Here is a 13,568-nt window from a genome sequence, read left to right as displayed (position 1 = left end):
AATACAAAGAGAGGCAAAAACTGTTTTTGCCCTGTACCACCCACAGTATTTCCAGTCTCAGTGCCTTTGCATTGATATTGGTCCTCATGCCTGAAAAGCACTATACTTCATCTTCACCTCTGCCTCTTAAAAGTCCTATTTCTTTCAAAGCTTAGCTCAAGCTCATGAAACCTTTTCTGATCTCTCAAGAACTAGTTTCTTCTCTTCCAAATTAACTTATGTTTATTTTGAATATATTTATGTTATATGTTATCTCTCTCAGATAGAAAGTAAGTCCCTTGAAGGCTGAGGCTTATTTTGTTTTTTGTCTCTCTATAGCTTAACACTCTATACAATGTAAGCACTAAGTAGATAATGATTGTTGCTTGATTGCTCTGCTGGGATTACATATGGAGTATTGCGTTCAGCTCTAAGCATCCCACTGTAGGAAAGACATTCATAAGCTAGAAAGCCTGGGGAGGAGGGTGACTAGAACAGTGACGGCCCTCAAGATCATGCCACATGAGGAATGACCTGGGTGAAATGGGATTAAGACCACTGGCTTAGGAGAAACATGCTAATCGTTTTCACGTATCCAAAGGGCTTTCATGTAGAATGTGGATTAGTTCTGTCTGACCCCGGAGGGAAGAACTTGGAGCAAAGAGTGAAAGTTGCAGAGAGGCAAGTTTGAGGAGAAATGTCCTAACAATGAGAGCTGAGACCGCCCTCGGGAGGGAGTGGGTTTCCATCTCACTACAGGGCTTGAAACAAAGGCCAGATGACCACTAGTTCTTGATCAGGTAGGGGCTGGACTAGAAGACCCCTCTTCTAACTTGGATTTGGGGAGTGCCTGTCTGAACAGGGGAGATGGGGGGGTGTCCTTAGAACTTCGAGATAACCAAGCTCCAGAACTTGGTAAATTTTAATGCGCTACCTGTCATCATCATCATCATCATCATCATCATCATCATCATCATCATCATGAGTAGCAGCAGCAGCAGCAAAAGCAGCCGATGCAAACCCTTCTTTTTACAGATGGGGAAACAGGACAATGAGAAGCGATGTGCACAAGTTTCGTACACTCGCGGCTTCGACACGATCAAGCAGACGGGTCTCTTTCTCTCTCCTCTACTTTGGCGCATCACAGGTCACAGGTCACACTTTATCATCACCTTCTTCCAACCCCACGGAGGTGCCTTGGGAGGCAAGCGGAGCGTTGCCCTTGGCGACCAGACAGAAGGTCACCGAGGTCCCCTTCCGGATCACACTGCAGCCGGTATGTCTTCGCCTAAGCCTGGCCGGCGTGGGAGTAGGTATGCCCGCATTCCAATCTCCGCTCAAGGATGCTTTTTGTTCTCTCCCCTCCCTCCCATGCTCCAGCACGAGATGCACAGGCTGTCGAGGGGTCGGTGGGAAAGCCTCCGAGGGTCACTTGAGAGGCAGAGGACCCAGAGCAGGATGGAGGGTGGCGGCGGAGCAGGCAAACGGCGTGGACGGCCTGGTCGCGCAGCAGGTGACGTCAACGGTCCCGCCGCGCGCCTCGCGAAGGCCCCGCTTGCTTCCTCGCTCTCAGTTTTCAGCTCTCTCTCGCCGACCTTACTCCTCACCCTTACCCGGGTCGGCTGCGGTGAAGCCCTTTCCCGGGAGTAAGACATGGCGCGGGAGCTCCGCGCACTGTTGCTGCTCGGGGGCCGACACCTACGGCCTCTGCTCGGGCCACGGGAGCCGGGGCTGCGGATTGTCGCCGGAGGTAAGGAGCCGGCAGGGGTGGCGACCCCCGCCCCCCACCCTCCAACCCCCGCAGCTTTCTCGGGCCTCTCCGGAGGAAGAAGTGAGGCGCAGCCCGCCGCCGGGGGAGTTGGGCTGGGGAGGAGCCGCGGCCGGCTGCGGAGGAGCTCGGACCCCGGCGCGGAGGCAGTCCACGTGGGATTGCAGAAGCCGGGCTGGCCCGGGGCAATGACGATAATTTCAAGCAACGAATGTTTTCGTTTTCATTTCCCTGGGTTGTTTTCGGTCTTGGGATTTGGCCCGATTATCGATTAGTAGGCGCTTCAAAAAAAATGTTGGGTAACCGACGTTTTTTAAACGCGGTCTGTATGGAAAACACTGAGGTAGACGCTGGAGGAGATTGAAAAAAAAAAAGACCCAGCTCCTGCCTAATAGAAGAGACACCAGCGGGAGCTATGGTAGGATATATTCGTGTTAGGGAGGTGCAAGAAGAGTGTTAGGGGAAGCTTGTCCGGATGGGAGACACTTTGTGAAAAGTGGCCTTGAGCTGGAATTATCAAAGAGATGGTGAAGAGAATGCTTGAAGGGTCTCAAGATCACAAAGGTCAGCACGGACGGTTCAGGTTGAGCGTGGTAGATTACCTTGAAGTGAGGAATGGGAAATAAGACAGGAAAAGTAAGACGGTATCTGTCCAATTGTGGAGGGCCTTGAATGTCAGGCTAAGGAATTTGAAATTGAGCAGGAGGGAGCCATTTAAAAGTTTTCAGCAGAACAACTAAATTATGCATAAGATTAGTTTGTCCATGAATTCTTTGGCAGAGTGGAGATGGCAAGGCCTGTTAGGAGGCTGATGTAATGGATTGGGTAGTTGATGATTGTCTCCTTGAGGGTAGTGGCTGTAAGGGAGAAGAGAGAAGGGTGGGGAGGGACAAATGAAATGATTGGGTGAGAGAGATTGGGGAGAGTCGAATCATTGACTTTTCCGCTGTTGGAGGCAAGGTGCCTGGGTGGTACCATTGACAGAAATTGTGAGAACAGGAGGAAGATTGGGTAATACCACAATGTAGTACAGTGGTGTGTGAATTAACTGGGACAAATTAAAAGAAGTTTATTAACATACACAATAAACATTACAACTTTTACTTCTTTAAAGAACTTTTAATATGCAATATATCCCTGTGCTGCAGTCACTTGCTTTACATAGTTTGATTGTGAGTGTGGAAGAGTTTGACATTTTCTTTAATTCAACGTGAAATTATCTTTAGGCATAGTTGATATTACTCATACCTTTGATAATGTTTTTTCAGATCTATCTATATGAGAACCCAGAGATTAAAAAAAATTTAAAGGGGCAGCTAGGTGGAGCAGCGGATAGAACACCGGCCCTGGATTCAGGAGGACCTAAGTTCAAATCCGGCCTCAGACACCTAACACTTAACTAGCTCTGTGACCCTGGGCAAGTCACTTAACCCCATTGCCTAACCAACCAACCAAATAAAAAATTTAAATTCTGAATTTAAACACCAAATAACATTTAGTATGCAGTACCTAGTATGTATGTAATAAATTAACATAGTTTTATGCCCTGTTTGTTTACCTCTGGCTTTCTTTCTTGTCTCTTTTGTATTTAAAAATATTTCAGTGACCTTTTTCTTTTTTTTTTTTTTTTCCTTTTTAGGCAATTGGGGTTAAGTGACTTGCCCAGGGCCACACACCTAGTAAGTGTCAGGTGTTTGGTCTGAGGCTAGATTTGAACTCAGGTCCTCCTGACTGCAGGGCCAGTGCTCTATCCACTGTGCCATCTAGCTGCCCCTGACCTTTTTCTTTTGACAGCCCCAATAGCCATTTTCTCATTTTCCCTTCCACTTTCTTTACTGTCATTGATACAAAAACAAACAAAAAAGCAAACCTCTTATGCATAGTCAAGACAAAATTTTGACAGTGTTCTCTGAAAATGGCAGACCATTCAGTCCTGAGCAACATACTTCCGTATTGTCCTCTGGAAAAGGGGTTGGTCATTGTGTTTTTAAGTCTTTCAAGTAGTTCCCCCTGCTCTTCATGTTCATGGTACTTATTGGTTCTGCTCACTTCACTCAGCATTATTTTATATAGATCTCAGGTTTCTCCAAATCTATTACTTTGATCATTTGTTGTGGTGAAATATCCAACATTTGTATACTATAATTTGTTTAGCCATTCCCTAGTTGATGGGCATCCTCTTAATTTCCAATTCTTGGACACTACAAAAAGAGCTGCTGTAAATATTTTTGTACATATGAGTCCTGTTACTCAATCTTGGTATGTTTGGCCTGGAAACTTACTAGTGGTATCACTGGGCCAAAGGACCCCACAGTTTAGTGACTTTTGGGGGCATAGTTCCAAATTGTTTTTCAAAAAGACATACTCCCAGCAACACCAATAACACATTGGTCAGCTGTTTTTCCTGAAGCCCTTCTTACAGTTGCCCTTTTCTTTTTTAATTTTCTTTGTTGGTCTTTAATAATAAATGTGATGAGGAATCTCAAATGTATTTTGATTTGTACTTCACTATTACTGATTAGGAATATTTTTAATAGGGGTGTTGATAGCTTGGATTTCTTTCTTTGAGGATTACCTGGTCATATCCTCTGGCCTATTTTCTTTAGGAAAATGGCTCTTGTTTTTATATATTTTAATTATTTACATATCTTGGATATAAGCCCTTTATCAGAGAAACTTACTGCAAAGATTTTTTCCCCTCAGTTCACTGTTTCCCTTCTAATTTTAACTGCACTGGATTTGTTTGTGCAAAAGCTTTAAAATGTTATGTAACTCAAATTTTCCATCTTATCTCCTGTGATCCTTTCTTTCCTCTGCTTGGTAAAGAATTCTTTATCCATAGTTGCTAAAGGTGTCCTTCCTTGCTCTTCTAATTTGTTTTTGATGTTTTATATCTAGGTCGTATATTGTGTGAGGTGTTGGTCTAAATCTAATTGCTTCCTAAATACTTTCTAGTTTTCCCAGCAGTTTTTGTTAAGTAGTGGGTCCTTGCCCCAGTAATTGGGATTTGAGGGGGTTATTGAAAATTGAGCTACTGTGGTTTTTTGCTTCTGTATGTTACATATCTAATTTGTCCCACTGATCTCCCTACCTCTCTGTTTTTAGACCTGTATCAGATAGTTTTAATGACTACTGTTTTGTAATAAAATTTGAGGTCTTTTACTTTTTTCATTTTTTCCGTTGGTATTATTGACCCTTTTGTTATTGTTTTTTTCTGGCTCTATAAAGTAATCATTTGGTAGTTTGATTAATATGGTGTGGAAAAGGTAAGTAATTCAAGTAGTACTATTATTTTTATTGTACTAGGATGCCCTAACTAAGTAACTAAGAGCAACCAAAACCTCTGGACTTTCAGTGAGGTTTTAAATCATCCAAATTCCCAAACCATTGATCTATGTTTCTTCATCTCTTTGATAAATTCCTTGTGGTATATATATAGAATGGTGCAAAACTATGGGGGTATTCAATCTGTATTTGGGAATTTTTGTAGTTCTAGAATAATTCTACTTCTCAGTATGTCAGTATTTTTATCAGAGTTGGCCATTTCCCAATAGGTACATGTTTTCTAAGCCCATTTAATTCTTCTCTACATTGTACTTGGATTTTAAAAGTGGAATTATTCAGTAACATGATCTTTAATTTATAAGTTGTATTTTTCATATTACATAAATAAAACTAATAAAGCCACTGTTTTAACAAGTTTTCTTTTGGGAAATGATTTCTCTTAGTCTGACTTCATTCTTACTCCTGAACTTCCTTGATGGAATATGGTACTGTGGAAAGAACATTAGATCCATAGTCAGAAAACCTACATTCAGATTTTACCTTCAATACTACCTCTGTGTGACCTTTTGGCAAGTCATTTCACATTCCTGGTCCTGTTTTCTTATCTGTAAAATGAAAGTGGTTGAATTAGATTGCTTTTCCTGTCCCTTCCGGCACTAGATATATACTCAGATGATGTTTATTATTCTGTGGATATCTATGGAATTTTAAAAAATGTGGATAAAAATAATATTTTTGGGATGAATTAAAACGTATTTAAATAGTCAGCCAAGCTGCCAGTGTATGAGAAAGCAGTATACCCCTACTTCCCCCACTACTACTCCAGTAAAAACTGTCAGACAAAGTAGTGATTAGGAAATCTAAGGAAAAAGTAGAGTGGGGAATCTTTCTAGCCCAAGATCACAAATTTGACCCATAGGCAGATGACCAAGGCAGGAACTGTAGAAAGGTGTAGTCCAGGATTATAGACTCAGCCTTGGACCTAGTCAGCAGTGTGGGACCTCCCTCTGGGCCAAGAACAGTGTTAGGCTAGCAGTGCAATAGCTCTGAACCTGCTGTGCCTTTTAGCTAGCTAATGGGGGAGGGAGGGCCTTAAAAGAAAAGCACGCAAACACTAGAGCACCACCCTGAGCTGTGTTGCTTGTGCACAAGGCTTTCTGGGTTCCTGGCCACAGGTTCCTCCACTCCTGGCTAGGAGGACAGTGACCTTGATCTAGCATAGAGCTTGCTGAAAGTCTGCAGCTTCTTGACTTAAGTTGAACCCTTCAAAAAAAGGTGATTTTTTGAAGGACCTAGTACTCACTCAGTATCTGAAGAATACGGCAACAGGACCCAGGATCATCCAAGACCATATGGTTACACATATGTTTGAACCTGTTATTTATATATCTTGGATATAAGACCTGTGCACAGAACGTGTCCCAATAAAATAAATAAAATAATGTCCCAATCCTGGAAATGAGGCTGGAAGAGTAACTAAACAAAAAAAAGATAAAGAGCTACCATGATGCCAGAGATGCCCAAGACAGAAACCTGAAAGAGAGAATAAAACACCTACAAGCAAAACTTCAAGGAAAAAACCCCCCCAAAACATAGCTTGAACAAGTTAGACTCCAATTCCTAATCTAAACAAAACGAGATTTGAGTTAAAAGTTATTAGTAATGGAATGAGATTGATAGAGCAAAGAATTGGAAAAGAAATGAGAATTAAAATCTTAGCACAAGAGGTACAAAACCATACCCAAGCAACAGACTCTTTGAAAGTTAAATGAACCAATTAGAAATTATTAAATCTAGTGAAAGTCTGTGAACAGGCAGTTTTCAGAATCAAAGCTATCTATAGTCATATGAAAAAAATATTCTAAATCATTACTGATTAGAAAAATGCGAATTAAAATAACTGTGGTACCACCTTACACTTATCAGATTGGCTAATGTGACAAAAAAGGAAAATGTCAAATGTTGCAGGGGATATGGAAAAATTGGGACACTGATGGTGCAGTTGTGAATTAATTGTTCCAACCATATTGGAAAACAATTTGGAACTACACCCAAAGGGCTATAAAACTGTTCATGCCCTTTGACCCAGCAGTACCACTACTAGGTTTATACCTCAGAAATTAGAGAAAAAGAAAAAGGACCCATACATACAACGATATTTATAGCACTTCTTCTTGTAGTGGCAAAGAATTAGAAATTGAGGGGATGCCCATCGATGAGGGAATGGCTGAACAAATTGTGGTATGTGGTTGTGATGGAATACCCTTATGCTGTAAGAAATGATGAGCAGGATGTTTTCAGAAAAACTTGGAAGATTTACATGAACTGATACAAAGTGAAATGAGCAGAACCAGAACATTGTACACAGTAATAGTAATATTGTATGATGATAAATGATTGTAAATGACTTAGCTATTCTGATAAATACAATGATCCAAGACAATTTTGAAGGAGTTATGATGAAAAATGCTATTCATCTTCAGAGAAAGAACTGATGCAGTCTGAATGCAGATGGAAACATGTTTGGTTTTTTTTTTGCTGCTTTATTCCTTTTTTGGCGGGGGGTGTCCTGTGTTTTCTTTTCCAGTAGGGCTAATATGGAAGTGTTTTACATGACTTCACAGGTATAATCTATATCAGATTGCTTGCCTTCTCAAGAAAGAGGGAGAGGAGGAAGGGAGGAGATCAGAATTATTTAAAACAAATGTTAAAAATGTGTGTTACACATGTAATTGAAATTTTTGTTATACATGTAGGTGAAAAAATAGAGATTAAATAAAAAAGATTGACTCTATGAGATAATATGAAATATTAAAACAAAGTCAAAGGAACAAAATTTTGAAGAAAACATAAGCTATCTTGTAGCAAAAAACAGTTGACTAAAAAAACATTAAGGAGAGAGAGAGATAATTTAAGAATCATTAGACTAGCTGAAAGCTATGATCAAAAAAAGGCCTAGATATCATTTTTCAAGAAATCATAAAAGAAAACTACCCAGACCTGTTTGAACCAGATAGCAAAGTGAAAATAGTCACTTTGTGAAAGAAACCCCCAAATGAAAACTCCTAGGAGCCATCTTGGCCAAAATCCAGAGCTTTCAGGTCAAATAAAAAATACTACATGCAGCCAAAAACAATTAATTCAAGTACTGAGAAACTACACTGAGGCTCACACAAGATTTTAGCAGCTCTAATGTGAAAGAATGGAGAGCTTGAAGTATATCCAAAACATAAAAGATAAAGGCTTGCAACTATTAATATACCCAGCAGAACTGAATATTAATGGTGCAGGAGGGGAAATGGATCTTTAATGAAATAAAGGTCTTACAGGCATCACTGATGAAAAGATCTGAGCTTAGCAGAAGCCTTGAAATACAGAGACAGGAGTAAAGAGAAGCAGAAGCGTAAAGTGGTAATGTATAAATGAGCAATTGGGAGAGACTTTATAAGGTGAAATGTTTGCATTCTGTTGTGGGGATGATAAAAGTAATCTGTCAGAATTTTAATGACATCAGTGGTTATGAAATTAAATAAGAGAAAAGGGAGGCCTTGTAGTAATTTTATTATGTTTTGATGATCTTAAAATAAAGGAAAATGAAGGCTAAAGGAATACTCTGGGGAAGAAAGAGGGAGGAATAAGAGAGGGAAACTTATTTAATTGGGAGCCAGAAATAGAAGTCTACATATAAGGAAGGAATTGAGGAGTGGGTATTATAGAAGTAACACTTTTAAATGAATCATTAAATGTGGATAAGTGGAAATGAATATTAATAAGAAAAAGATTATTTGTGAAAGATTCTATATATGTAACTTCTAACTTGGGTCTCACTCAAGCTAACTCCTTTGGTAGTTTAGATCTGATAGTGGAATGAAGTGGTACATTTGTAGGTCATTTAGCAGTTTATATAGCAGGAGGAGGATATGTAGCAAGGACACCATACACTGATGCAGCTAAAACAGAGCTCCCCTGCTTCTGAGTTGCCCATAGGAGTCCACTAGCCAATCACCAGAGAGACAAGAGCTCTCTTACATCTGTTTATACTTAGGGGATCACAAAATGATGTCAACAACCTGAGCCAGTTGCATCTTGGAAGGTGACTTCAGTGCCTTTTCAGGTGTACAGTTTTTAAGCCATGTGTTTTGGAATGTCATGAAATTGTGGAAAATGTGGTATCTGTAATTGCAGCTTGCCCTGCCTGCAAAGAATATTCTAAGGCAGACAGAAAAAGGTGTCAGTGGGGTTGTAACTTAGTTACAATCCCTAACATTTCACTACTTAAAAAAAAAAGGACAACTTTTAAAAAATTGTTTGCTTTTGATCTTTTGTTTTTACATCGCCTAGATTTCCCCTTTTGTCTCTTGCCCTGCCCCCTCTCCTTCCCAGAGAGCCATTCCTTGTGACAATGTTTTTTTAATAAAGAAGAGAAAAAATTTACCAAATCCAATGATTCTGACATTATCTTCAGTGTCCCCTAGCTACACACTCATTACCTCTGCGAAAGAGTGAAAGGAGTGAAAGGAGGTGAGACACTTTCTTCTATGAGGGGCACTGTTAGTGAATGTGACATGAATGAAGAGCAAGGAAAGGAGACTGTTGGATTAATTGGATGGATAGAAAGAGAGCCAAGAGAAATCAGTGTCAAGAAAATCAAGAGAAGAAAGAAGATCCAGGAGGAAGTGATAATGTCAAGTGCTGCATATTAGTAAAGAAGACCAAAGTTGAGAAAAGGTTATTAGATTTGGCAAGTTTCTTTTGAATGATGAGTGCTTAGCAACAATTTATTAAATACCTACTAAGTAAAGTATTATGCTGGGCTTGGAATACAAATCCAAAAATAAAGTTTTTAGAGAACTTGCATGGGGTAGAGTAGAGACAATACATATTTATATGTAAATGGGTAAATAACTACAGTCTAATTTGCTGAGGGAGGGAGCACTAGTAAATGGAGGAATCCACAAGATCTTCAAAGAAGAGATCACCACCAAGCCTTGAAGGAAACCAGGGATTCTAGGTGGAGGAGTAGAGGAAGTGCATTCCTACCCTGAAGGACAGCTTTCAGTAGACATGGAGGTGGGAGATGGGATGTATAGTTGGGTGAACAATTATTGCACTTTTCCTGGAATGAAGAGTACTAGAAGGTTAGTAATATGAACAAGTTTGGAAAGGCAATTTGGAGCCAAACTGAAGGACTTTCATTTCCAAGAAGGACTCTTTGCTGCTATCCCAGGTGATGGGGAAATGGTGATTACAAAGAGCCAACATGTCTTCTGTCAAGAACTAACCCCATTTCCTTTTTTTGACAAGATTCCTAAAATAGATGAGAGGAATGCTGAATGCTAATATAAAATACTAATTTACCTAGATTTTAGTAAACCTTTCAGTAATGTATTTTATATTATTCCTGTGGAGAAGATGGGGAGATATGGATTAGAGAAAACATAAATAGATTCAGAAGTGGTTGGATTGTGGGCCTCAAAAAATTAATTGTTAATGGTTCAGTCTGTTTGTCTGTGGAAGGCCTTAGGGATTTAAATGGTCTTGGGCTGTTTAACATTTTTATCAAAATAATTGGATTGGATAAAGGCATAGATAGCATGCTCATTAAATTTGCAGATAACACAAGACTGGGAGGAACAGCTAACATACTAAATGACTGTGAAGATCCAAAAGTATCTTGACAGGCTAAAATATTGGGCCAAACCTTGTAAGATGAAATTCAGGAAGGATAAATGTAACATTTTCCCTGCTTTCTCTTATTGATATACGCATTTAGGGATGTAAATGTTGGTCTATGCCTAGTTTCTGCCATATTTTGTTCCAGTTTTCCCAGCAGTTTTTGTCAAATAATGAGTTCCAGAAAGCTGAAGTCTGGGTTTATCAAACAGTAGGTTGCTATAGGCATTGACTACTGTGTCTTGTGTACCTAACCTATTCCACTGATCCATGATTCCATTTCTTAGCCAGTACCAAATAGTTTTGATGACTGCCGCTTTATAATATAGTTTTAGATCTGGTATGGCTAGGCCGCCATTCATTGCATTTTCCCCCCTGTTAATTCCCTTGATATTCTTGACCTTTTGTTCTTCCAGAATGAATTTTGTTATTATTTTTTCTATAAATAATTTTTTGGTAGTTTGATTGGTATGGCACTGAAAAAATAAAATAATTTAGGTGGAATTGTCATTTTTATTATATTAGATTGGCCTTCCCATGAGCAATTAATATTTTTCCAGTTGTTTAGATCTGACTTTATTTGTGTGAAAAGTGTTTTGTAATTGTATTCATATAGTTCCTGGATTTGTCTTGGCAGGTAGACTCCCAACTATTTTATATTGTCTGCAGTTATCTTAAATGGAATTTCTCTTTCTGTTTCTTGTTACTGGGCTTTGTTGGTAATATATAGAAATGCTGAAGATTTATGTGGGTTTTTTTAATAGCCAGCAACTTTGACAAATTTATTAGTTATTTCAAGTAGTTTTTTAGTTGATTTTCTGAGTATACCATCTTATGTGCAAAGAGTGATAGTTTCCTCATTGCCTAGTCTAATTCCTTTGATTTCTTTTTCTTAATTGCAAAAGCTAGTATTTCTAGTATAATATTGAATAATAGTGGTGATAATGGGCTTCCTTTTCACTCCTGATCTTATTGGGAATGCTTTTGGCATTATCCCATTACAGATAATGCTTGCTGATGGTTTTAGATAGATACTACTTACCATTTTAAGCAAAGCTCCCTTTATTCCTATGCTCTCTAGTGTTTTTAATAGGAATAGGTGCTGTATTTTGTCAAAAGCTTTTTGTGCATCTTTTGAGATAATCATATGATTTCTTTTGGTGTTATTGATATGGTCAGTTTTGCTGATAGTTTTCTTTTTCTTTTTTTTTGGCAAGGCAATCGAGGTTAAGTGACTTGCCCAGGGTCATACAGCTAGTGAGTGTTGTGTCTGAGGTCAGATTTGAACTCAGGTCCTCCTGACTCCAGGGCTGGTGCTGTATCCACTGTGCTGTGCCACCTAGCTGCCCCAGATAGTTTTCCTAATATTGAACCAGCCCAGCATTCCTGGAATAAATCCCACCTGATCGTAGTGTATTATCCTGGTGATAAATTCCTGTAATCTTCTTGCTAATATTTTATTTAAAATTTTTGCATCAATGTTCATTAGGGAAATCGGTCTATAATTTTCTTTCTCTGTTTTGACTCTTCCTGGTTTAGGTATCAGCACCATATTTGTGTCATAAAAGGAATTTGGTAGTCTCCTATTTTCCCAAATGGATTATACAGTATTGGAATTAATTGTTCTTTAAATGTTTGGTAGAATTCATTTGTAAATTCATCTGGCCCAGGGGCAGCTAGGTAGCACACTGGATAGAGCTCCAGCCGTGGAGTCAGAAGGACCTGAGTTCAAATATGACCCCAGACACTTGACACTTACTAGCTGTGTGACCCTGGGCAAGTCACTTAACCTCAATTGCCTCACTTAAAAAAAAAAGGCAAAAAAAAATTCATCTGGCCCTAGGGGAATTTTTTCTTAGGGAGTTCACTGATAGCTTGTTCAATTTCTTTTTCTAAAATGAAGTTATTAAAGTATTCTATTTCCTCTTCTGTTAATCTGGGTAGTTTATATTTTTATAAATATTCCTCCATTTCACTTAGATTGTCAGAATTATTGAGATACAATTGGGCAAAATAGCTCCAAGTTGTTATAATTTCCTCTTCATGGGTGGTTAATTCACTCTTTCATTTTTTGATACTAGTAATTTTGTTTTCTTTTTTTTTAAAAAATCAAACTAAGTAGTTTTGTTTTTTTTTTAAGGCCGGTGTGAGGCCGGATTTCAGCTCAGCTCCTCCTGACTTCAGGGCTGGTGCTCTATCCACTGCGCCACCTAGCTGCCCCTAAAAAAATCAAACTAATCAATAGTTTATCTATTTTACTGATTTTTTTTTCATAAAACCAGTTCTTAGTTTTATATATTGGTTATTTTATTAATCTCTCCTTTGATTTTCAGGATTTCTGATTTGTTATTTAATTGAGGATTTTTTTTTCTAGCCTTTTTAGTTGCATGCCCAGTTCATCGATCTCTTCTTTTTGTATTTTATTGACATAAGCATTTAGAAATATAAAATTTCTCCTAAGTACTGCTTTGGCTGCATCCCATAAATTTTGATATGTTGTCTTATTTATTGTCATTCTCTTTGATGAAATTATTAATTGTTACTGTGGTTTGTTGTTTGACCCACACGTTCTTTAGGATTAGATTATTTACTTTCAAATTAATTTTTAATCTGTCTTTCCATGGCCCTTTATTAAATGTAATTTTCATTACATCATGATCTGAAAAGGATGCATTTAATATTTCTGCCTTTCTGCATTTGATTGAGGTTTTTAATTCCCTAATAAATTGTTAATTTTTGTGCAGGTGTCATGTATCTCTGAAAAAAAGGTATGTTCCTTTCTATCCTCATTCAGTTTTCTTCAGAGACCTATCATATCTAACTTTTCTAAAATTCTGTTTACTTCCTTAACGTCTTTCTAGTT

General features: G+C 38.6%; 1 protein-coding gene across 2 annotated transcripts in view; it reads left to right on the top strand.

The window, feature by feature from the left end:
- The first annotated feature begins 1,507 nt into the window (after positions 1-1,507).
- The window catches only part of TRAP1 (TNF receptor associated protein 1), a 78,454-nt gene continuing 66,393 nt past the window's right edge, over positions 1,508-13,568 (top strand). Inside the window, exon 1 of one of the 2 annotated variants that reach the window (XM_020995521.2) lies at positions 1,508-1,729. In XM_020995521.2, the coding sequence (XP_020851180.1) occupies positions 1,633-1,729 (97 nt within the window). In that variant the 5' untranslated portion in view covers positions 1,508-1,632. Of the gene's footprint in view, positions 1,730-2,142; positions 2,166-13,568 lie in introns of those variants that run through there. The other variant, XM_020995522.2, reaches the window with a different exon arrangement.

The sequence above is a fragment of the Phascolarctos cinereus genome, unplaced genomic scaffold (genome assembly GCF_003287225.1).
Source record: "Phascolarctos cinereus isolate Bilbo 61053 unplaced genomic scaffold, phaCin_HiC Scaffold_4;HRSCAF=312, whole genome shotgun sequence".
NCBI classification, from domain to species: domain Eukaryota; kingdom Metazoa; phylum Chordata; class Mammalia; order Diprotodontia; family Phascolarctidae; genus Phascolarctos; species Phascolarctos cinereus.
This window is presented reverse-complemented; position numbering and strand designations above follow the sequence as displayed.